This window comes from Diceros bicornis, chromosome 23, assembly GCF_020826845.1.
Source record: "Diceros bicornis minor isolate mBicDic1 chromosome 23, mDicBic1.mat.cur, whole genome shotgun sequence".
NCBI lineage: Eukaryota > Metazoa > Chordata > Mammalia > Perissodactyla > Rhinocerotidae > Diceros > Diceros bicornis.
The window spans coordinates 15,380,577-15,407,238 of NC_080762.1; the positions used below are offsets into that span (position 1 = coordinate 15,380,577).

At 37.5% G+C, this 26,662-nt stretch overlaps 1 protein-coding gene across 1 annotated transcript; it reads right to left on the reverse strand.

Moving 5' to 3' along the window:
- Positions 1-1,066: 1,066 nt before the first annotated feature.
- On the reverse strand, positions 1,067-14,098 carry GJA1 (gap junction protein alpha 1). Its single transcript, XM_058566373.1, has 2 exons — positions 13,897-14,098; positions 1,067-3,980 (listed from the first exon to the last, which is right to left on the reverse strand). Exon 2 carries the CDS (start codon positions 3,962-3,964, stop codon positions 2,816-2,818), a length of 1,149 nt encoding a protein of 382 aa, XP_058422356.1. The 5' UTR covers positions 3,965-3,980; positions 13,897-14,098; the 3' UTR covers positions 1,067-2,815.
- Positions 14,099-26,662: the final 12,564 nt, after the last annotated feature.

A 26,662-nucleotide genomic window follows, 5' to 3' on the forward strand; every position in this document is an offset into this window, starting at 1 on the left:
TTATTAGATAATCTTTTGACTTTAGGCAAATCTCCCAACCTTTGTTCATCAAAAAAAAAAAAAAAAAGCACAACTGAACTAGACTAGATTATTTCTAAATTAGTAATATTTTTATGCTCCAATAATGTACTAGTTTACTTTGTGATAGTAAATATTTATGCAAACAATTTGAGTAAGCTAAAAAACTTTCTTGAGGGACGGCCCAGTGGCAGAGTGGTTAAGTTTGGGTGCTCTGCTTCGGTGGCCTGGAGCTTGAAGGTTTGAATCCCAGGCACAGACCGACGCACCACTCATCAAGCCATGCTGTGGTGGCATCCCACATAAAAAATAGAGGAAGGTGGGCACAGATGTTAGCTTACAGCCAATCTTCCTCAGCAAAAAGAGGAAGATTGGCAACAGATATTAGCCCAGGGCTAATCTTCCTCAACAAAAAGACAAAAACAAAAAAAACAACAAAAAAAACATTTCTTGAAATGACTTGAAAGTGTTAATACATTTTATACTTAAAATTACAGCAATATTATCAGTTGCCCAGAATTGTTCTACTCTCACTGAATGGTTCAATTTTCTTTGGGTGTTAAGAATTTTAAAAATTTTATTGTCTGTATTTTCATGATGTCTTGGAATAACGGAATATTAGATCTATTTCATTCTTTTGTCACAGAGTATAACCTTACTCAAACCAGTGCTGTTCTTATTCTTTTGTCTCCACAAAGCTGGAAAACTTTAAAATTTCAGCATGCTTCTCTTTTTATGCTTACTTCTGTCATGTATAGATCTACTAAATTACTCAGTATTACCTTATTTTAACTCGATCACATATCTCATTAATCTCATATTCCAAATTCAACATTTGTATACCTTAGCTTCTTCTCAGTTGAATAAATATCCAAAAATGTTAACAATCAATGTTGCACTGAGCCTAGCTAATGATTACCTCATCCTTTTAGAGATTCCTAAGTCTTGTGAATCTTATTTGCCCAAATCCTTATAACCCATGGAAAAGTCTTTGATAATCATGAATAGATGCAAAAAAAGTTTTAAAAATCACACAGGATATAGAGGCTGTCTTTATACTAAATTAAAACTTTATTGAATGAAGAACACTCTCCAGAGCACATGATCTGATGGACTAGGTCTACATTACATGCAATGAAGCGGAACATGACAGTAGTTTAACATGGAATGTCAAACAAATTAGTATTTCTCATTGTACAAAACTGTTTATGCAGCTGACATGCAAGAAGAAAAGTATGATATTCTGCATTTTCACTAATGATCTGTGATGAGTTTTTAAAAGGCATTTGAAGAACTGGTAGATTTCTTTAGGATATATTTCAAATAAATTAGTTACATGTGTGTACTACTGAAACCTCTTTCAACCTTTCTTGTATTCCAAATAAAATCTTAGTGCAAACATCAAAGTTGTTGGTCACTCTAAAAGACTGTCCAACTCATAGAAGAATACAAGTTCTGAATTAACGTGTATTCAGGAGGACAAAACCAAGAATACCAGTTATCGCAAAATTCATTTAGGCACACTTAATAGTCCACTCTAAGCATTTCTTCTAAGTCTCTCACATTAATTACTAAAGCCTGTTTACAGTACTAAAATTCTATCATTCAAGCATCAATGATTACATTTCTGAAAAAGAAAATCATTCATTTCAGCAATAGCATTACTGCTATACTCTAAAAAAGAGAAAAAAAGAAAAAAAAATCATAATTAACAAAACCAGTATCCATAATAGGATACATGGGGAAAAAATATTTTAGAGAAAAAAAAAAAAGTGTGCCTTACTTGCACAGCAGGAATTATATAATGTAAACACCATATTGGCCCACACCATAAAATCCATGAGAAAGGTTCAAATTTCAACACCATGTGTGCATTATTTTCAAATCTGTGTTTGTGAGTTTATACTGCATCTGCTTGTACCAACACATGACAAAATAAAACACACTCTTCCACACATACACGTACAAGTGATTGTTAAATACTGAGCATGGCTTGCTCCCCTGACTCTAACTCAAAAAATGTTAAGTGACATCCCAATTGTTTTAAAAATGTTTACAGAAACCACTAAATGAATGTGAATAGTAGTTGAGGAATGATGAAAAAGTGATGGTAATAATAGGATGCAAGTGGATGTAAAAAAGATGTACGTATCATTGGTTGAGATTTGCAAATGCATGGAAAGTCTTTTTCTGTGGGCCTTGTCTGAACTTTTAACTGATACCAAAAATAAAAAATATAGTAGCACAAATCCATTGACACCTGGAGGGTCAGGCCGAGACAGCTTACCTTCAAAGTGCAAATTTTAACAATGGAATGTTTTAGCAGGGACATAAAGACAATCCTCGGTCTTTTTCTTGATAAAAAGAAATAAGATGCTCAGGAAGTACTTTTTCCTGGCCAAAGTTATTTGTTTCTTGGTAAAACAAAAAAGTATTTAGGCAAAAATATCACCCGCTCTTTCACATACACAGAGCTATTCTTAGGGGTGTGTGGGGGAGAAAAAGCCCTTACCTATGTATCATCTAATGCAATTTTTATTTAGAACTTAAGTTCTCTGAATCAACTACATTAAATACCAACATGTACCTCCCTTATCCCCTCCCTCTCCACCCACCTATCCCAAACACCCTCAATGAACCCAGGTATTCTAATGTCTTTGTGTTTTCTAAGCCTCATGACCGAAGGCTATTGAGTACCACCTCCACTGGAACAGAATGAACACCTAAGGTGCACTTTCTACAGCACCTTTTTTCTTCTCCACAATTGAGTGGAATCTTGATGCTCTCAAGCCTGGAGCTAGATCTCCAGGTCGTCATGCCGAGGTCGGCTGCTGGCACGACTGCTGGCTCTGCTGCAAGGCTGCTGGTCCACAATGGCTAGTGGTTGAAGTTCATGCCCAGCATCCAGTTTTTTACAATTCTGGTTGTCATCAGGGAAATCAAAAGGCTGTGCGTGGGAGTTGGAGATGGTGCTTCCTGCCTGCCCCATTCGATTTTGTTCTGCACTGTAATTAGCCCAGTTTTGCTCACTTGCTTGTTTGTTGTAATTGCGGCAGGAAGAATTGTTTCTGTCTCCGGTAACCAGCTTGTACCCGGGAGGAGACATGGGCGAGAGGGGAGCTGTTGGTGAAGAGCAGCCATTGAAATAAGCATATTTTGGAGATCCACATTCTTTGGAGGGGCTCAGGGGGCCAGCGGTAGTGTGGTAAGGATCACTCTTTCCCTTCACCCGATCCTTAACACCCTTGAAGAAGACATAGAAGAGTTCGATGATGTTCAAGGCAAGAGACACCAAGGACACCACCAGCATGAAGATGATGAAGATGGTTTTCTCCGTGGGACGCGAGAGGAAGCAGTCCACCTGATGCGGGCAGGGATCTCTTTTGCAAGTGTAGACGGCATTCAAGCTGAATCCATAGATGTACCACTGGATCAGCAGGAAGGCCACCTCGAAGATAGACTTGAAGAGGATACTGATGACGTAGGTTCGCAGCAAGCCCCCTCGTATTTTCACCTTGCCGTGCTCTTCAATACCGTACTTGAACTTCTTGATTTCAATCTGCTTCAAGTGCATCTCCACATTGACACCATCAGTTTGGGCAACCTTGAGTTCCTCCTCTTTCTTGTTCAGTTTCTCTTCCTTTCGCATCACGTAGAACACATGAGCCAGGTACAAGAGGGTGGGGACAGACACAAATATGATCTGCAGGACCCAGAAGCGCATGTGAGAGATTGGGAAGGACTTGTCATAGCAGACGTTTTCACAACCAGGTTGCTGAGTGTTACAACGAAAAGCAGACTGCTCGTCACCCCAGGCTGACTCAACCGCTGTCCCCAGCACCAGGATTCGGAAAATGAAAAGGACAGACAGCCATACCTTCCCTCCAGCTGTGGAATAGGCTTGAACTTTGTCAAGGAGTTTGCCTAAGGCACTCCAATCACCCATGTTGCCTGGGTGCCCCCTGAAAAGAAAGAAAAAAACAACTCAATGATCATGGACTGTGAATGATTAGTTTTATAGTTACTTTCAGATGACAGTCAAAATATTGTAAAAGGTCTCATATCTTTCTAGCACTCTTCCAAAAAAAGCCAAGTGCAAACAAATTTTCTTGAGATACAGTTAAGTCTTAGAAGCAACAGAGCCTGTGTGCCGAGTAAATTGCAATCCTAACCCGCGAAGATGTATTACTTGCTCACCCACTGCCTGGCCATGTGACTTGAGAAGCTGTCTGTGCTAAGTGCCTCTGCTTATTTTATCCGTCTGATAAATGAGGACAGTTCTTGCCTGGTAGGCCTGTGTCTGGATGTAGGCCTAAGAAAAATGCTGATGTGTGTTATTCAAAAAGCATAGGTATCTAAGAATCGAGAGAAGGACACCCATGAACACACTTACACATCCACATGCATACAACCTTTTTCCAAACTTCAATCCTGTACTATGGCACTTTATTGCTCATTGTACTCTGAAATGTTTCTCCTTGGTACTTCAAGTGTAATTTGTGCATACCCTATATAATGGTCATTTATACTTCTCTTTTTTCATAAACAGTGACTTAGGTGGTTCAGAAATCTCTCTTCTGCCTAGGGGAAAAAATACGTTGTACTGAAATACACCATTGACCCAATGTGTCATTATATGTAGGAACCTATTTTCAAAAACAAAGACTCAATGTCCATCACATTTCAAGCAAAAGTTCAATTTGTCAGTATCAATTATAGCCTGAAAAATAAAAAAGACCACCTTAAAGTTTATCTCTAGCAAAAATTATTGGTTTTCATCTTTTGATTGCTATACTTTCAAGGTCTGTTACTGGGCTTTGGGCCCTCAGCCTATATATTCAATTTAACTTCCTACCAATACCTAGATATCTTAAGCCTAGGACTTCCCCATTATTGGGGATGAGAAAAAGACTCAAGTCTGTAGAGATGGCAGAGATCCCAAACATTATTTATCTAGTTCAATTTATACTTCTAATTGCTAATGGTCCATTTAACTGATGAAAATTGAGGTCTTAAGGGTGTATGAAATATTCAGCTATCAGTAGAGCCAGAAGAAGACTTATGATCCCAAGGCCAAGGCTTTCCAATGCACCACACTGGTTTTAAAATTATAACAAAGCTGGGTTAAAGCTAGAAATGTTTTCATGCTTTGATATATACAATCTTTGTAAGGGCTGAAAGCTGGAAAGAAATAAATAACATTACATGTGGCAAGCATAGAGTACATAGCCTAATTTTCAGCAGAGAGTAGGAATTGGAGGATTTAGAAAAGCATGAAGCAGTCAAAGATTATCTAATAATTAAAAACAAGCAAAGCAAAGACTTTCCAGGAGCTTAGTAATGAATTTTAAATAGTGTAACTAAAAGTAGGATTATATAGGCTTCTTAGAAATATGTTCATTATCTGAAGACAAAGAAGTTTCTCATCTGGCATTGGACCATGAGCTTTCTCCTTGTAGAAAGTAAATGAAATCCAGGGGAGCCCTCTTCTCCAACACGCAACATTTCATTTCTATCTAATGCCTGCGTCTCCTGTCTATAGAGGCCAGAAAAAACGAAATGGAAACCTGGCCTGGGATTTCCTGGATGGAACAAAGAAGAGATGGCTGATCCATAAAACTCAACTACCAGCTATCTAAATTAGCAGTTGATGCGTATCTTCAATGACAGCCTAGAGACTGGTGCCAAAAAATGCTGGGGAAGAGTGGAGGTGGGCGGGCAGGTCACAGAAATAATGCTCTTCCAGTGGTCATAAAAAAGGGAGCTTCCCTTCTATTTTTGGGAAGGGCCATTTTAGATTCTGAAGTGACACATTAGACAGTAAAACTGCTGTATGAAAAGAACAGTCAAACAAGAACAAAGGCTTGTAGGGTTGACAAAGAGAGTTAAACAGCCAAGGGATGGCTTGAAGTGAGAGGGAGTAATTTAGCTTTGATGGACAGTCTGATGGTGAGAGAATGTAAAAGAAAAAACCTACAATTTAGCAAAAAATACTACATTGGAAGTGAAGAAGTACAGTTCAGGTGGGTCAAACAAACATTACAGAATTTTTGGAGCTAAATCAATGGACAGTTTCTATGTGATGATGAGTAAATTGGCCCTAATTCTGTTTGTAGAGAATTACAATATTTTGCCAGTGTCATCTGCTTTTGCTCAGATACTCCAATTGCGGAGAGTAAAAAAACAATGAAAACAATCAAGTATAAAATGGTAAACTCTTTGCACACATCTCATCAATTCATGCAATGATTGAGCTCATGACAAACTTAACATGTTTAGAAATACGACCGGGCACATGGAGAAGTTGTCATCTTGGTCAGTGTTTCATCATTGTTCAAAGCAAAATATGATTGTGTAGATGCTTGTGCCAATTAATTACTCAGTTTCTTTACCTTCTATGGAAAACATCCCATAGTGACATAGTATGACATAGCAGTTCTCTAGGTAGTAATTCTTTATTAATACATCAGCAACTTAATTGTGAAGTTATCTTTTCTTTAAGCATCCACGCAGTTGTCATTTGTATTAATGAGTTATACTCTTTCACCTGAGTAAGAATTATCCAACTGGACACCTAGTGTCCTATAATATGCAGATACCTGTCATTACCACTATCAGAGACCATCAGATAATGTTCACTGTGATGGCTTATAATGCTTGTGATTCTCAAGAAGAGGCAAAAAAAAAAAACAGTTATCTTTTTGGTAGTTGTGCACTTTGTTGTGAATCAAAAGTCCTATCAACTAGTTGTCCCCTGCCTCCGCTAATATTTTCATTTTTCCAAGTCTTAGTTGAAAAATTAATGTCCTTTTATAAGGAAAGAGAATAATTATATGTTTACCAAATTCCTGTCATTGATTTACAGACTATATACCGCATTCATATTCACCAGTAGGAGACAGATATATTTCTTATTTGGTACATGAATGTATATCATGTATATTCATGCCTTCATCTCTAGGTTTCCAAATTAGAACCTTATATGTAGACTAAGGTCTAGGTTAAGGAGTTGTGCAAAGTTCTTGTTAGGAGCAATTGCTTGACAGCAGCTGGACCATCCTTCTTGTGCCTTCTATGTATCATATTAGATCACATTTTCCATTGTTCTTCATGGCCTTCTGGAGTAGAGGCCAAAAGCCACAGGCCACCAAATGAAACCTGCCCCAGGATTATCTGGATCCTCTGCCGTGGTTCCTGAACTGCACCACAATCACTGGGCAGAACTTGTTAAAAACACATTCCTGGCATTCACCAGTCTGAATGAATCTGATTTTTGGGGGGTGGGACCTGGGAAATCAATTTTTTGTTTGTTTTTTTCTTTTTTTTAAACAAATGCCCTAGGTGATTCTGAAGTAAGGTTTCAGGCCAGGAGGCAAAAAATAGCTTCTTCACATTTTTGATGCTCTCTTGTTCAAAATATTTAGGAGTTGTGAACTGTCAGGAGAGCAGAAAGGGACAGAGTGTCTAAACTGGCCAAGGGCGGAGGGCTAGCACGAGGAGCAGGGCTCTCTGGGTGTCTGGGAACTGAGCTCACCCGTCACTGCACCATTCCTTGTCACTCTCTGCACTTCCATCTGCTGCCCTCCAGGAGCCCAAGGACTCAAACTTTTTATTCAAAATGAAAATAAAGCTTCAATTTTAAACTACTTTCGACCGTCCCTTTTGCAAGAGCCTCGAAAACAATCACCGTGCGAAAGCTGCCGTCAAGTCGCTCCATGTCATTAAGGTCCTAATAATTATTAGGAGAATTAGAAAATATTTTACTTTCAATTTTAAAGATTTTCCCAAGAAGAGATAACTATGAGTTGAGAGTGGGGGTTTAAAATAAAATAGATGGGACTGTTGAAAACTAAAGCGAGACTTGATATCTATCACCTTTTTATGGTTGAAAGTAAATACTTAAGGGAAGATGAAGGTCATTAATATTTGAAAGAATAAAATCATCAAGTCTCAAAATGTGTAAGGAAATGTCTATGGAAGTTCTTGATAAAATCATTTAATGGATTTTTTTGAGGGAAAAGGAAACGCCATGTGTGTGTGTGTTTCTAATATACTAAAACCAAAAAATTTTAAGCTGCAAAACTAAAATGTAAATCCTAATGTTTTTAACTTTTATAAAAACCCCTGTCCCTTGCAGTAAACGTCTTTGAGTAGGCTCAGTTGTGACCATTCCTCTACAGTTACAACAGTCAGATGTTCTTTGGTAATATTCATACCCACACATAATTAACATAACCCACATGCAATCTGTCAGCAAATACTATAGACATTGTCTTCCCCCAAAAAACAGACTATGACTGAGTCTTACCACCACCCCTGCTCCTGGCCTGATCTCAGCCATCATCACCTCTCTTCAGATTTCACATCACTACCCTAGTCACCCTGCTTGCCAAGCCATTCTCCTCAAACAGCCAACGCTGAAAAAAAAAACTGATCTGCCTTGATCAGCTCAGCCCCATCCACCTGGCTCACTACCTCACTTCTTTAGGTCTCTGCGCTGGTCTCACCTCATCAGCTGTACTCCAGCCCTGTTCCTTCCTATTCCCCTTGTCCTGTTTTTTTTTTCTTTTGGTGAGGAAGATTGGCCCTGAGCTAACATCTGTGCCCACCTTCCTCTGTTTTGTATGTGGGATGCCACCACAGCATGGCTTGACGAGTGGTGCATCCGCCCACACCTGGGGTTTGAACCAGTGAACCCAGGCTGCTCAAGCAGAGCATGTGAACTTAACCACTACACCACAGGGCCAGCCCCTTCTTTTTGTCTTTTAATGGCCCTTAGCTCTACTTGATGTATATTTACCTGTTTATTGCTTGTCTCCTTCCGTGACAAGGATTTATTCCTACCTGCTTTCCTCAATTAGAATGTGAACTCCATGAGGGAGTTTGTCTGCTCCTGTATTCCCAGTGCTTTAAAGAGTAAGAGATGCTGAATAAATATCTACTGAATGAATTAAACAGGGCCTGTACAAAAAAAAAGGCACCAGGTTTCACCAGTTTTGTTTGTTTTTTTTAACCATCTCCTTGGGATTCTCTTAACTATAGTTATGCATCCCAGACTTCTAAAGTTTCAAATTAGTAACTGAAAAGGGGGACTTCCACAGTAAAAAAAGTAGTATTGTCAGCATCTCATACTATATGGACTATTAAATTTTCAAGTGACAATTGCTGAAACAGAGAACTGTCAGTTGAAACAACATGCTTCAAATGATTCCTGCACAGGCAATACGACCGAATTAATAAAAGTGATTTGGGATTCTTGCAGAACTGCACCAGGTATCACAGATGTTTGTTTTTTCAGTTTCACTATTGCGTTGTTACAGGTTAAGATTTAAAAACAACAACAAAATCTTGTGGTTGTTTCCCAATTCCATGTTTTTCTAACACTGATTGTACCATAGGATATAACCATCACTGAGAACACAAGAAGAAACAGGCTGTTTAAATTTATGTTTATTTCAACAATGACAAATCTCAGGAAAGGCTCTGAAGGGTGTGAGTAGCAGCTGATATTAACCCTGGTTAATATGACAATATAGTCTGAGTCTATGCAGGCAGTTAAGTGATTTGAATCAGGGACCATGGAAAATATTTCCCAGTTCATCAGATAATACACAACCTTTGCTTCCTTATACCATGACAGTTAGCCTAACTCTGTGGTGTATCAAACTTCTTCCATATAAACATCTATTCTATTTAAAAATCTACCTCATGTCTCCCTCACTATCCTTCGATTCCTTTGTACAGAATGATACCGTTACATTTCTGCAAGCATTTGATGTGTGGCATTGAACTACATAAAGTTTTTTTGGGGGGGGGGCACTAATAAGCCTTTCTTTCCTTGGCTCTCATCCCTCTTCATCACACAGTCAACCTAAATCAGCCTCCACGGAACAATGAGAGGAGATGGGGGTAGGGGCAAGACATTCCATCCAAAGAGAGGATGCTGTTTACCAATAAGAGACAATCTCTCCCCGAGTTCAATAGCTATCATTCAACCCCCCCACTAACAGAAGTTTCTCACTGTCGCTTTTGGGGTGCTGGAGGAAAAACTCTTAAGTCAAAAGTTGCAGGCTAAAAGCCATGTTCTTCAATTGTGATCTGATAGACTTTAAAAATGTTATTTCTGTCAGTTCTTTGTGTCCCCCCCACCTCCAAATTGACTATTTTGACTGAAGAGCCTGGTTCTTTTGCCACCATATAAAAACACCATTATGGATCTCACAAATGTATTGATTAAGAACATTCTATTTTCTTCAATGAGCATTGAATGAGATAACCCATGCCTATGAAGCTCTTAGTAAGAGCTCAATAAAGTTTAGCTATTACTCTTTAAAAAAATCTTTAGATATAGATACAACTCATTTATTTTCTAATTTTGGAATCTTTTCTGTAGCAAAACAGCAACTAAGAAATGATTGACATTTTTCCTAATGGTAATCAACATTAGTTTTCAAGATGCTCTTGTAATGAGCACAATTGCTATTTTAGCAATCCCATGCAGATTTATAAGAAGGAAGAATTTACCTTTTATCAATTGATAGGGAGAAATGACCATAAAGAGTGTCTGCCTTTGTGTTTCTATTTGGAGGCATCTGCCTCAAATCATAAAAAAAGCCATATCCTACAGAATGTATCTGGCTTACAGAAATTGCTAAAAAAAAAACAAAAAAACAAACAAACCTCCATTTTTCTATATTACTGTGAATTTTAAGCATTCCATAAAACATGTATTTTCTAGAAATTATTTAGAAAGCTAGGGAAATTTGGATGTGAAGATTATGGAAAATTTTAAGGCTAAACCATGTATAAAGCTCACCACGGTTTGTGTTTTAATTTTGGCAAAAGACAGTACATACATACATAACCAAAAGGTGAAATTAGACAGGCAATGTGGAGAATTTAGGTAGCTATCCGAAGAATTCAAATTAAATAAATAAATTAACCTCCCATGGAGGAGAAACTCTGGGGATTTTTTTAACTTGTCATCTATATTGAATATCAACATGAATGATAAACACTAGATAGCTACTTTTCTCTCCAGAGCTGGACTGGTGTGTGTGTGAGTAAACTTCCACACTCTTCAAACAAGGAGAGAATCTTGAAGGGAAGTCAGAACAGGAAAGGCGGAGTACTCGGTATTAATCACTGCTGACTTGCCTATCATTCCTTTCCCTCGGGTAACAGATAGAAAGGCTCTGAGGCTCATACCAAGTTACACCTCTGGATATTATAAAAGAAACGAAGGAATGCACTGTATCGGGAGTTTTCCATCACAGGAATTGGAAACATCTAAGAAACAAAACAATTCTGGATATCTGAAAACACACCCTTGTAGATGCTTGCTAACAGAGAATCTTGGGAACCATGTTCCCCGGGGAGGGTCGGTAATGTAGCTAATGTAGGAATCCCTTTGCAAAGGGTGAGGAACTGAGCGGATGGGGGAGCTGTGTGATAAACTATAAAAGGTATTAGAAAACTGTGGAACAATTTAAACAGCAAAGAAAGTAGGAGCAAAGCACCACCACTGCATTTTCCAGGCAAAGGACAGGCGACAACTCTAGCCTGATTTAGGGAAGTACAAAGCATCACACATCGGGGGAACACTTTCCAGCAGTACAGAATTCAACACATCGCCAAGACAGAACGTACTTCCTGCCCTTTGTATAGCTTTCAGTCAATTGGGCCTACCTAGAAAAATGAATTACTCTTCCCCAGAGGTGATTTCTATCTAACTGGTTTATTTTATTCTTGGGAATGGAGTCAGTTTAATGAGATCTTCTCTGCATTACTACAGGATTTATTTTCAGCAATCTTTGTACCAAGCTAAAAATTAGGCTTCTTAAAAAACATCTCATATGCCACGGGGCACTTTTGACTGAGTTCAAGCGGGCTCAATTTTCCAAGGGTGAGATTAAGCATCTTCTCATTACTAACTTGGTTAGGCAAGCAAGAGAAATTAAACCCCCCTCCAAATAAAGCCATGTCTATTTTCCCCGCAGTTTATAGCTCTCACCCCCCACTTGCTCTTGTAGAGAGAAACACGGGCACCCTTAGGGTGAGGATGAGGATGTTCAGGGAGCGCTTCTGATAAGCTTTATCAGAGATGTCCTGTAAACAGCTGGACGGCTGAGGGCAGTGTGGGAGACCCCCTGCTCGGAACTGACTGAGTTTCGGAATCCTGTACTCACTTGCCTTAGGCCACGTCATTAGCCTCATTCCCGGGCTTCCCCCGCCCTCCCCTCCGCCCCCATTCTTGGGAAGTTTCAAGAACTTCCAGGAGAGTTACTGGTGCCGGTTAGGTAAGCCCCGCGGTATTCAGGTTCCCTTACCAATGCTCATACGGTAGGATTCAACAAGTTTACGAAAAAGGAGGACACTGTGGATGGGGATGAGAGAGAAGGCAAGGGAAGGGAAATTAGATCGACACGTTTAATTCAATTAATCATTTGCTCCTCTTCTCCATTGGGCATGCAGTCTATCCCCCCCCGCCCCTCTCCCCCTCCCCTTCCTCTTCAGCGGCGGAACTCGGACCTGCGCTCGGTTGCACTTGGAAGGATTTGAGGGACCTCGCCAAACCTCTCCAAAGCCCGGCGGCTCGGGCGGCGCAGGAGCCGGGGGCGAGCGGGGCGGAGGCTAAGATGGCAGGAGGCGCCCCGCGCCGGCCCCCGTCGGGTCCCCCGCCTCCGCAACGCTTTCATTTTTATTTGCTTTTCAGCGTTCTCTGGTGCAACTCCTTCAAACTGCAGGGTCGCACCAGGAATTTAAACTCATTACTTTAGTCTGTGGAGTTAGACAGACTCCTTCCCGGGCACGAAAATGCATTTCTGGCTAACAGAATGTGTGTTACCCATAAGAGCAATTAAGAAATTCAACCGTTTTTCATGACAAATCAGCGTCATCTTTGCTTAGTGGCAGCACCAACTCAAAAAAGTTGCCCCAGAGCTCTGAAGTCTATTACAGGTTCGGACAGGAGGAAGGGCGTGGGGTAGGTTAGTTTCCTCCAAGGCACCGTTTAAGAAATTTCGTTTCATATTCTTTCCAGCAGCTCCTGTCTTAGGCGACGGTTTTGGAAATGCACCCTGGCATACACTCTTGTAAACGTCTGCTCTCCCCCTCTTATACTTTGTAAGTAACCATCACCCAATTCAAGGGATTTCATCTCCTGAATTGTCAACGTGGTCGAGTAAAAGGTGGCTCTCCTGAGGGTCTCAGATTTTTCCATAGTGGTTGCTTACACGAACTAACTATTTACTGTTGCTTTAAAAACTTCAATATTACAACTCTGATTTTTCTACTTTTTTGTTTACAGGGGAAAATTTTAGGAAGGGACCACGTGGAAGTCAAGTAACCCTAAGGGCTTAACAAAGCACTTAAGAAGTCAGCTTTGCAAGGCTGTGGAACATCAATCAAGATTTCCATATGAAAAAGCACAAAGCGTAGAATTCTATAGCAAGCACGCTAAGCAAATTTGCACTTTGATTTTGGTGATGTTGTCAGTCAAATCCGCATCCCAGGCCCCTGAGCTCCCTTCCCCCAACAAGTTACAAAGCGCCTAGACGATTACTGATTACAAAAAAAGTAAAAGTATACTCTAAAATGAAGAACCAAATACCCAGTAAACTAATGCTGTATTCCAATCAGAAAGGTCTGAATCTTATTTTACCTGTTGTTGCATTTTTCGTAGAAACATTTTAAGTCAAAAACGTAAATATCAAACGTTCACTTTTAACCTGAAAACTGCAGGAACACTTTCATCAGTCCATTTACAGCATCCTATCAAAGCTACACTGAACACATTCAAAAACTTTAGAAAAGTTTTACTTGTAATAAAAGAAACAGATAGGTAAAGTATTTCTTTTTTTTTTTTTTTTAACTTACTCTTTCTCTTAAAAGAAGTGAAGTAGGCTCGCCAAGTGATTCAGCTCCTTACAGGATGAAATACAATGAAAACGCAGGCTCAGGCTCTCAGACCTGGCTATTTAAAGTTTAAAAGTCTGCTGCTCTTTGGTACTTTCTTCCCTCCTTCCCCCTAATGAAAGAAAAGTGCTGATACCTCGTAAAAGCTTTTTTCTAACTTGGAGCACAGAGCTTTTAAAAGTTTCAAGCCAATGACTCAACAGGGGGAGGAGGAGCCAGAAGAAAGGGGAGGAGAGTGGAGAGGCGGCCGGTGAACACGGAGGGTGGAGGGAAACAGGCAGAGGACTAGCCAGGTCGAGATAAAGTTGTAGTTTAAATTTGCTGACGAGAGCAATGAAATAGCATTGGAGACGTGAATGCCACTACTTGTAGTTACTCTTTACAGATAACAATTACTGGTTTTATTAGTGCTTGTTTCATCAAAAGTCCAGGGATAATAAAAAGTTGTATATTTTATAATGTTACAACCTTTTCCCAAGTAAAAAAAATATGTATTTTACAGTAAATAAAAGTGATGAAAAGAGTATAGCCAGTGCAAACTTGATTCATATTGGCCGAGGTGTGTGAAGTTGAAGGTGGGTGTGAGTGAGTTATTTGATGATCTAATTCTTTGCCTTTTAATTTATGTAGGGACAAGTGACAAAAGAAATGGTGGGGATGAGAGAGAGACATTTCAAAAACGCCCATCCCAGATCCACCTTCCAACACCTTGACTGCTTTGAATTTTTACTCTTTCTTCGTTTAGCAAAAACTGTATTTGTATTTATAACTGTATAATATATAATACATTTTGACTGTGAAATCTTCATAATTTGACATCTACCAGATCTCCAGGGAACTGAAAATTTACAATATTTCAGCCCCATTCATACTATTGCACTAAAAACAAAGTCTTCTTTTAGTGAAATGTCAGAATATTTTTTGTGAAATACTCATATGTTAAATCGGCATTAAGTGGGTACCAAACTATCGACCCTCTTTGAGACCATCTCCTTCTCTAAAATCCACTGGAGAATTTTCTGCCCAGTGACAGTAGAGCTGTGCATATAATTTTTATGCTCTTTTCCAACCGCTTCCCTGGTCATCCCTCTTCAGCACTCTGCATTAGGGTTTGCAATAGCCTCAGTCCTGTGGCCTCATTCTTAGGGTGGGTATCTCCTTTGAGTACTCCCCAGACGCCGTACCAGGAGGCTGTGATAGGCGAATGCCCCATAAACAGGCTTCAGTGTGGCTCCTGAAGTTGGATGGGGAAATGTCTTGGCCATTATTCTCTGGAAAAAGTGCAAACTCATCCAGCCTTATTTCTTACTCTTTTCTCACTGATACAAATATCAGAAAAAAGGAAGAAGGCAAATATTTCCTGATAGATACCTTTCCCTAAACATACTTTCATTAAAATAATTAATAAAACACCTTTTGAAATGTTATAGTTTTAAGACATAGTTTTGCTCTCTCATTTGCTGGCTATACTATTTCCAAGGGTACATATTTCTTTAAGTTAAAAAAGGGGAAAAAAAGATATAGAAATTGTAATCTGACTTTCAAGTCTTCAACCTCAGCAACCCATAAATATTGTTTTGGTCTTGTATTATAGTGTCCTTTCCTTCAAACAAGTCTATTGTTTTGTCCTAACTAAAAATTATTTCTTTAGATTCAGAATACATTCATGAAAATGTGATTTAATCTTTTTATTATAAGAAAATCTGCTTTTCTTCCCCCTTTTTTTAAAAAAAGTCTATGCTTCACTTAATTTACATAATTATTTCCTTTACTTTTGTAGATTTATTAAGTAGAGTTATTACTAAAATTATTCATTTTATGAAAAAGATTTCCTAAAATGCTAATTCACAATTAGTTGCATGAAAGAAAAGTTGCAACTGTCTTATAGCAGGGTTGTTAAAGCGAAAAATTGTGTTTATTTCCAATTATATTCTGTTCAGTCTATAAAAGGATATTGATGTCTAAGCATTCTGCTACCTTTTCTCTTTAGTCTATTGCCTATATGACCAATTGGAAATTGAACTAAAGAACTTCTAAAGTTACTCATGGATATCCCTTGAACCATTTTCTAAGCCATAAAGATTGACCATAGCATGAGCCACTAATTAAATAATTAGTTCTCTTAACATATGGGATGTATGATATCTTGTATTTCTAAAATGATTTTCCCATGATCCTTCATAAAAGATGAAGACATTCAGTGAGATCTTCTCCCTTTTGGAATAATGGCGCCAAAATGTGATCCTATGAGTAATAATGCTCAGGGAGAGCTGGGTTGCTGTGATGGCTTCCGTGTTGGAACATAACAGTTTTCTGTCATGGACACCTAATTGCTTCTCCAAATGGCTATCCTATTATTTTTCATACTCTAGCAGTGCTGGTGAGTTGCATTTTGACCAATAATTTGCTTTTATAAAGAATCCCACTTATCTGACCTTAGAAGCTGCTCTCCATTGTAGTGGTTTGCAAAATTTGTGGGATAGATTTTTTAAAATGTGTTTTTCTCATATTCTCAGAAATGCCAATCCGGTTTCATTAATATAAATACTTGACTTCCCAGAGCTGTATCTTCTCTGATTGCCAGGCCTTGTCTATGCAGAAGAAATGGATGCAGCCTAATTTGCTAGTCAGGCAACACTGCTCTTGAGGGATGAGGACAGCCATTTACAGCTCTTGCAGAGTTTCTTTAGGCACCACCATGAGCTGGGCCTCAGACTCTGTTACCCATGTTGCTCTGCTAGTTGAGAAATGCACATTATTGTCACAGTGGAAAGTAAACTCTTTTTCAGAATTGTGAGAAGTATTTCTTAACGTGACAACCAACTGCATTGTTTGATTTTTACCTTTGTTTCAAAATACCAATGTCTGGAATTTTAAGAGATAAATGGATTAATTTTTAAGGATTTTAGATGCCTATCTCACTCAAACCCTGGTGGATTACTCTCACTTCAATGAATAGCAACAACATTCAAAAATAATTGGTGGCTGTAAATTGGAGATCAGTAAGGAGAATATTGTAATGGTGGAGGAGTGAGTTATAAGGACCTGAAGTAGGATATAGGAGTAAGAAAGAATTATCAGAACTTGATGACAGATTGAATGGGAAGGACAAGGGATAGGAGGTGTGCAAACTGATTTTGGAGTTTTGACTGGGAAAAAGTTACTAATACCAAAAAGGATGTCTGGAGGAGGAACTGATTTACTAAAAGAAATTTAATGATTTCAATTTGGAATATTTTGGTATGAAGAACTGAAACATCTAGGGAAAGCTATCTGACTGGCAACTCAAGACACGGGCTGTGGAGTTCGGGTTAAAATTGTTGTAAAATTTGGGATTATATTCATAGAATTGGTCATTGAAACCACAGGTACAGATGAGATTACTAAGAGATAGGATGTAGGCAGTGTGCCAGAAAGAACATACACACAGCCTTCGTGGATTTCCTCATTTAATGCAGGCAAAGAAAAAGAATAAGAAAAGAGGCCTAGAATTGGGGAAAGGGAAGGGTATTTAAAATGGCCACAAGTAGGCTTATTTGTAAGGAAAATATCACCCGGGTACTGGGGGAGTCTTAACTTTGAAAAAAGGACAGGTCTTCCTTTAAAACAAGAGTGAATATAGACTATAAAGAAAAAAAATGTTTCGAGCTAGAGAGTGGAGGCATTAGGAAGCTAGAATTGAAGGTAACTTCTCAATTAAAGTAGGTGAAGTTATCAGCTGACTCTGAAGTAAGAGCAAGTTGATCAGAGTTGAAAAGTTTGCAGTACCTGTGGGGAACTCCAAAGGCAGCTGTAGAAGCATAAAAGGATTATCTAAGACTGGAAGGGTCTAGGATGAATTTGTATTGGAATAAGATAGCATTGTCTTATGGATTTCCTTCCATTAGTATTGGAATAATCCTTTCTATGCACCAAATTTCCATTTTATCTAATATTTATTGGACAGTAAGGAGAAAAAGTTAATTTGGACCTCAATATTATGCAAGTTCAGAAATATTCTACCTAAGTGGCCAGAAAATGTGTTCTTAACATGACTGTTTGTTGATCAACCATATTTCCTTTAGACTAGTGAAGATTTCACATCATATTACCGACTTGGGCTAGAATCTTTTCTCAATAGATGTATTTCTGGGATCTGACAACTGAAACTTGCTTCCCATTTACTTAGTATTTTATCATCTCTAAGAGATATTTAAGGATCAAAGTTTGTCTCAACCTGGGTAAAATCTGAACTCATTGTGTAGCTCACATCTGTCTGCAAGTGAATCTTACTGTGTGGCTACAGACAAAAACAGTATTTGTAAAGGGAAGAATTTTTTTTATTTTGTTTAATGGGAAAGAATCCCAGCCAGTGGATAAATATGTGTTTGGCTCCCCCTTCTGTACAGAGTGAAAATGAACATCATAGGAAGTAACTGGTAAACCATTTAATACTTTCACTTTAAAAACTTGCACCTTTTTTATTAAGCTTGGCTAATTTTTAGATCATTTGTGAATGTTTACATTCATTCACTCAGGAAATGTTTATTATGTCTCAGGAACTGTGCTAGTGAGGATTTTTAAGTTATGTGGTAAAGACAAAAACAGTATCAGGTTGAACTTCATTCAGCTTTAGGCTTTGAGTTTCCTTTAACTGAATTTTGAAAAAGCAAGCAAATAATGGTGGGAAAAGTAATATTAGTTTACTTTTTTTTTTTTAAAGGAACATGTTCTTTTTCTCTATGATTCCAGAGAGGGTTGCTATTTTTAAGTGTTCTATTAATGGTGTGCCCACTTAAAAATAAATTACTGGAATCAAAGCTAGAGGTTTTGGATCTGAAACTCTTGATTTTGCACGTGTATTAGTTTTGATTATGTCAAGAGAGACAATAAGGCATTTGTGTAGATTGGCAATTGGCTGTTTGCTCTAACAAGTCAGCTGAATATCATGTAACAAATGAGAGAATATGATAATATTTTAGAACAAATAAAAGGAATATTATTTAATTAATTAAAAATCATTCAGCAAAGTACTTATCTCGTCAACATAATCATTTGCCGTCATTTATGTTTGGTATTGTACTAGATGCAGTGGAAATTTGGAGAACATTTTTTTTTTTTTTTGACAAGGAAGATTCACCCTGAGCTACCCTCTTTTGCCAATCTTCCTCTTTTTGCTTAAGGAAGATTTGCCCAGAACTAACATCTGTGCCAATCTTCCTCTATTTTGTATGTGGGTCATTGCCCCAGCATGGCTGCTGACGAGTGGTATAGGTGGGTGCCCAGGAACCTGAGCCACTGAAGCAGAGTGTGCCTAACTTAACCAGTAGGTCACAGGGCCGGGCCCCTGGAGAATATTTTTTAAGTGGAGGTAATTCTTTTATGTGCAAAATGTTTGCAAACAATCAAGAACATGAACAAACATATAGTTCTAATAACAAATGTATGAACAAAGTTATTTACATACTTGTTGAATGATGCCAAAGAAAAAGAAAAGACTAAGCATTGCTTCAGAAGTCAGCTGGGATAAAAATTCCCAAATGAAATATTTATATGCTTGGTTATAGCACCACTTACCAAAGTCGTTAAAATGCCTTTCTGTTGTATGTCTAAGTCTGCTTTGGTGCACAGGGAAAGGTACCTATGGACAGCTTGATACAGTACATGTGCTTTATGGACACCACCAAATTTAATAGCGTTTTCACTTAGGATAGCATGAAACAACACAATTATCTCTAAAAAATCATGCATCATAGTAACAATAAATTCTGTATGTATTAAAAATATTACTGTCCACATAGCCCTAAGAATGACAAAATTTAAAAACCCCAGTAGACCTTTAAGAGAGCCTCCAGTTGTCTTACTAATTAATTATTTGCTACTGGAAACAAGTGGAACTTTAGTGTCAGGTGGTTACTGATATAAAAACAAGATCCAAACTGTTGTAGCATACTTAATATGTTTGGAAGGTGTAGGTGATTTTTTAAAGTCTTGGAGATTTATGTGGTCATCTACACAACAGGCTAGAGGCCAGGGTCAGCCTGATATAAAGTCAGAATATTATCACCCAATGAAGTATAGTTTAAGGACATCCAAAACTCTTTCAGACCAAAACCATCCTCCCCACTCATTCCCTCTGCAAGCTAGATTTTCCACCATTAAAGTTCCACCTTTGGATTAAGACATTGGAATCTTTAAGAAAGCAAAAATGGAAATGAAAGTATATTCTTGGAAATGGTAAAAAAAAAATAACAAAACTTAGTTTAGCATTGTGACTTACAGAGAGCTTTAAAAGACTGGGGATATAAATTCTTACAGGAATAAGCAGAAATAAACAAGAGGTCGGTGAACTGACCTAAGCCAATTTGGTTGTGCACAACTTTTATGTTCTTTTTGGTATATATTAATGGCCATCACAAAAGGAAGAGTTGTGTTAAGGCTACTCCCCCATGACGTTAGTACCAGCTTAAAATAAAACAAGCCTCAGGCCGAGTTTGGCTTCACATTTAGATAGTTATTTAATAAACACTTATTGGTAAGCAGGCACTAAACGTTTCATACGACTTGTCTTATTCTCTATGAAGTCTCAACTCTGTTCTTTTTAGATGCTGAGACCACCTCCTTGCATGAAAAGTTATTTTAAGGCAGAAGTGATAATATTCCAGAAACAGCACTCCTATTGTAATAGAAAGACTCAACTACCAGATATCCTCCAAACCAATGACCGGACACAGGACCATTTTGAGGTCAAATCAACAGTTTCGTAAATCCTGTTCTTGCAAAAGTCTCTAAATTATAGCCAATCTATATATGTTGAATACCACTAATTTCACCAAGGAGAGCCTGTTTTTAACGTTCATTATACTGATTAACAAACCACTAATTTCACCGGTGAAAATCCATATTTGGCATTCAGAATGTTAATTAGCAAATGTCTGGTGTGTTTCAAAGACATAGATATGGAAGCACTTGTAGTCCTCTCTGAGGTGGCCTTTCTGATGTATGTTTGCCACCCACCCCTAGACCATGAATTCTTGATTAAGTATGCAGCCTCTACATGTAACTTCAACCAACCAACACACACATTTATAGTAATGTATCTTTGCTGAGGTTTTTAAAAGCAAATTACAGACATCATAAAACAGGGAAACTATATACTGCTTATATAGTGCCGTTTAGTACACTAGAAAACGGAAGAAGCTCCTGGATTGCTGGTGGTAAGAGAAGGAAGTGAAAGCCATGACTCGAAAGGAGATACCAGAAGAGTTGGCGAATATTAAGGACACATAGCGATATTTTAACAATTTTCCATTTGAATGGCCCCATCACCAGAAGTTATGATTTTACCCCTAATAAGGGCATGGATATTTTAAATGCTTTTAAAGTTAATATATGTTCTTAATACTTCATAATACTTTATATTTACTTCATAACTTGAATCCTACACCATGTGAAGTTCAGATTTATTCATGTTCAGTGGGTTTTCCCTTATGTTTCACACTGACCCTCTCCAGCCCACCCTCCACCCCCACGCTCCTGCCGTTTACCTGGCCCTGGATCACTCATGTTGAAATACTGGTAGGCAGGTTGTTATCACTCGACTTCTGATCTTGTAAGCAGCAGAGACAGCTGGTATTCAACATTCTCCTGACAATCCTGTTTTATAAAATTCCCAGTCAAAATAGCAGACTTGACACGTTTGGAAAGTTCAGGTGACTTTTTAATCTACTGGAGATTCCTGTGGCTTTGGGTGGGATTCAGTCCATTAACCGATTTCCCTTCAATAATTTTAGTAGTTTTTTTGTTTTCATTCTTGAATAAAATGCTAGTGGATTTTAAATATTAAAATTCAAATATTAAAATATGGAAAGTGAAAGAAACCAAGTTATGACTATTATAAGTAATAGAGGTTTTTATTTATTTTTTAATCTAACACGTTAATAGAGGCAATGGATAAAGCTCTTGTTGCGTGGATTTTCATGGTAAGAGTTTTAGTAAGTTTCTTGGCTTTTTTTGAAACAGTTTACTCAGTGAGGAAAAGACGACGGAGTTGTGAATCAGACCTTTTGATTACATCCATCCATAAAAAGACAGCATATTGTGTGTTTACACTAAATTCTAAAGTATAGCCAGCTTTAACAGACGTTTTTAATGAATTGACCACTAACCCAGATAGGACATGAAATCAATCTTTATTTTAGATCTTAATTAGGCACTGAAAACTGCAATTTTGGGTTCAGATTTAAGAAACAGTTATGGCAAGCCTATTACTTCTTTAATATTTCTGTGGTTTTATATACAAGCAATCTTGATAAGTCAGATTCATTTGGAGGGGTTCCTAATATCCTTAAAAATAAAGACATGCCAAAGTCAGATTATAAAATCCTTGATATACTTTAATATAAATTAAACAGTTTTAATACAAAATCCCACAAAGCTATATAATTTTGCGACTCATAATAAATTACCGGATTTATTAAAAACAGTATAAAATTGCCTAATAGTTCATTATGAGGCAGAATGAGCTCATAATTTTTAAAGGTTTTCGATGAACATATTCTCCTTTTCAAATTGTCAGTTTGTCTCCTAACTGTATGTATACTCTTATTTGGAAATTATATCAAAACTCCACATTTGAGGCCTTTCTTGAATAGGAGACTCAGACCAAATGGCCCTTCTGTTGATGGCCTTTCTGTGCAATCCCCACTCTGTCCCTTGGCCTCTGAGTGGAAGGATCTGGATTCTGGGCTATAAGTTAGAGCTCCTCCTTTGTCATTGACTTGTTAGTCACTTTTGCTCTGGATGATGCCCTCTCTGTTTCTTCTCTTTTGTACCAGCTTTTTGATGTGTAAACATACTGACAGACAAGGGAACATATCCTAAAAGTGTAGTTTAAAGGAGTTTTGCAAATCAAATACACCTGTTTAACCAGTGATCATATCAAGAAATGGAAAATTACATCAACAGCATCCCCATAGCTTTCTGTGAAGCCCCTTCCTTTCATTATTTCTCCCACGAGGGTAATCACTATCTACTCTTGCCTGTTTTTCCCCTCTTTAATTAAATTGAATCTTAAAGAATGCACTTTTTTTGTCTGGCTTCTTTGCTTCCATCTGTATTGCTGCCGGCAGTCATAGATCATTCCTTATTCTTGATGTGTAATATACCCTTGTATGAATATACCACAATTTATTTATCTTCTCTACTGTTAATGGGCTTTCGGGTAATTTCTATTTTTCGGATTTTACAAATAAAAATCCTCTGAACGTCCTAGCATAGGTCTTTTGAGTTGTCTGTCATTTTTTTCATGATTGGTAGGAGTTCTTTATTTATTCTTTCCGTGAGTGCTTTGTCAGATAAGTGTATTGTGAATACCTTTTTTTCCTCTGGGTGACCTTTTTACCCTCTTAATGGTTTCTTTCGATAAAGAGAAATTTGTAGATTTAATATAATCTAAATTATCGTTTTTTCCTTTTATAAGAAGTTTTAACCTTTTATAATCTTTTAAAGAAATCTTTGCCTACCTCAACCAAAATCAAGAAGATATTCTCCCATGTTTCCTTCTAAAAGTTTTATTGTTTTACCTTTCACGTTTAGAGCTGCAATACTTGTGAAATTGATTTTGTGTATGGTATAAAGTAGGGGTCAAAATACATTTTTGTTGATATAGAGATTCAGTTGACTCAGCATCATTTGTTAAAAAGACCATCCTTTTCTCATTGTACTGTAGTGTTATCTTGGTTGTAAATCAGGTGAATATATATGTCTGGGTCTATTTCTGAACTCTGTATTCTGTTCCATTGGTCAGTTTGTGTATCTTTGTGCTGATAACATGTTCTCTTAATTACTGTACTTTTACGATAGATCTTGATATATGATAGTATAAGTACTCCAGCTTTGTTCTACTTTTTCAGATTGTCTTGGCTGTACTGGACCCTGCATTTCCATATAATTTTAAAAAATCATCTGAATTTTCATATACACACAAAATAAAAGATAAATAAGAAAAAAAAACTGTTGGGATTTTGATTCGGATGGCATGAGGATGATTCTATATATTTTTATTCTTTATTTTGCCTTCATTTTCAAGGATATTTTCACTGGATATAAAATTTAGAGCTGATAGTTTTTTTTTTTCCTGATAGTTTTTTTTAAAAGAACCTTAATGTTCCACTCTTTTATGGCCTCCTAATTTCTGACTAGTGAGTTGTTAATCAGATTGTTATTCTCTTATATGCAAAGTGTCATTTTTTCTCTTGTTGCTCTCAAGATTTGCTCTTTATCTTTGGTTTTCAATGGTGCAACTATTGTAACAGAAACCTTCATTCATCAAATTTGAGAATTTTGGGCCATGATATCTTCAATTAAAAGAATTTTTTTTTTCTGTTACATTCTCATTCTCATGTTCATTTTGTACTATTATGTACATAGAACCATTTGCTGTCATCTAACAGGTCCCTGAGGCTCTGTTCATTTTTTTTCTCTCTATTCTTCTTATTGAATAATTTCTTTTGATCTATATCTTCAAATTCATTTGCTTTTTCTTCTCTCATCTCCATTCCGCTGAGTCCATCCATTTTTTTTTTAACATATTATATTTTTTGCTTCTAGAATTTCCATTTGGTTTTTCTTTTATCATTTTTATTTCTCTATCTGAGACTTCCTATCTTTTTATTCAATTGTGAGCATACTTTGTTTTACTTAATTGAAGTCAGTTAAAATAGCCACTTTAACCCCTTAACTTCTCATACCAATACTTGAATCATCTCAGGGTTGCTCTTAGTTGATTTTCTTTTCTATTGACATTGTGTTCCATTTATCTGGTTTTTCATACGTCAGGCAATTTTTAATTATACCCTAGAAATTATGAAGGTTAAGTTGCTGAGATTCTGGATTCTGTTATTTTTCCCTGATGTGTGTTATTTCTTTTGTTTTAGCAGGCAATTATCTTACTGAAATTTGTGTAGGATAAAATTATTTCAGAGCTGAACAAGGATATTTATCTCCAGGGACGTCTGGAAGTCTGGCACCTTACCTTGGCCGAGAAAAGGTCAGTCAGCTAACTAATGATTTATAATATGCTGCTTTAAGTTCAAAACTCCCCTGGAGGCACCCAACACTGGCTTGTTTATTGATGAATTACACCTGGCATGGTCAGTTAAACTTTAAGGCTTGGCTTTTATACGCAGAAGAACATAAAAAAGTCTGCTGGAAACTTTTGGGCAGCTTTCCAGAAACCAAGACTTATCAGAAAAATCTTGGCAATTCAATCCTGAGATGAAACTCATATTCATTTTGCAAGTATGACAGACCCTGAGGAGCTGTGCCTGGAGGTTTCACACACCCTCCTTCCTTGTTTTTTGTTTTTTACCCTCTTTCTCTTGCTGTACCATATCTTTTGCCTTTAATAAAAATCTTACATGAGTACGCTCTGTGGAGCCTTGTAAATCCTTTTGATTATTTAACCTGTTGTACTCCATGCAAAATTGAACTGCAAACTCTGTTTCTTGGGTGGGAGCTTTAGTCTCCTTTCAGTTTGATTACTATTGGCCAAGATGCTTTCTATCTGTTCCACACATGTGTAGGCAAAGTGTGAGCCAAAGACATAGGCAGGAAGAATTTGCGCACCCCCTTTCTGATTCTTTTCCTTCTAAAGTTTGCCTACTCTCTTCAGTGGCCACAGTCTTCTGAGCTTCAGTTTTCTGGTTCACCAGGCCATTTTCCCTCACAGCCCCACCGCCTGGATCGAGCACCATCTGCACTTGGCCTTGGGCTGGAAGTTGCAAAAAAGGGAACTTTATTGAACTCCACTTTTCTAGACAAATACACTCCACTAGAGTCCATCTTCTTCTGTTTGCTCTTCAGTGCTTCAGGTAGCTGCTATTTATATTAGATCTAGATTTTATGTTTGTTTTCTGTGGAGGATTCAGTCTGGTTTGCTCTTACTCTATCATTATGGGAAGTGGAACTGCTCTCATGAGATTTTAAGTACTGCCTTTTTCCATAAAAGTTGTTTTATTTTTTATTATTATTTTTTTAACATTTTGCCTTTTTCTTTTGTTTTTTTTAATTTTATTTATTTATTTTTTTTCCCCCAAAGCCCCAGTAGATAGTTGTATGTCATAGCTGCACACCCTTCTAGTTGCTGTATGTGGGACGCAGCCTCAGCATGGCCAGACAAGCAGTGTGTGGGTGCGCACCCAGGACCCGAACTTGGGCCGCCAGCAGAGGGGCGCACGCACTTAACGGCTAAGCCACGGGGCCGGCCCAATAAAAGTTGTTTTAAAATGAAAAAAAAAAAAAGCTACATTTTAGTTTGCTTGGCATGCAAAATCTGTTACCAACCATGAGCTAATAGAATGTTTAGAATGAGAGCATTTCAAGGAGAGCTGACTCATTCTAAGAATAATCATAAATTCATTTTTTAAAGACCAGAATTTATCAGAAAAATTATTTTTACCAAAAAATATATTTTATTTTTTTTACCAAAACCCCACAAAAACTTCATCAGTTGTCTACTGATTGTAAATATGTGGTCTAATGATATATTTGACTCTCTCACTACAGTCCTGGCATTATTGGGTAATGACAAGTAGATGCCAAGAACATCTAGAAGGAAAGCTGGCTATATATAATATATGAACGTAATCTCTTCTTCCTTTTCACCATGTTAATATGCTATCTCATTTAATCCTCATACTAACCCAATGAAGTAAGTATTATATATCCATTTAACAGCTGATCAAAC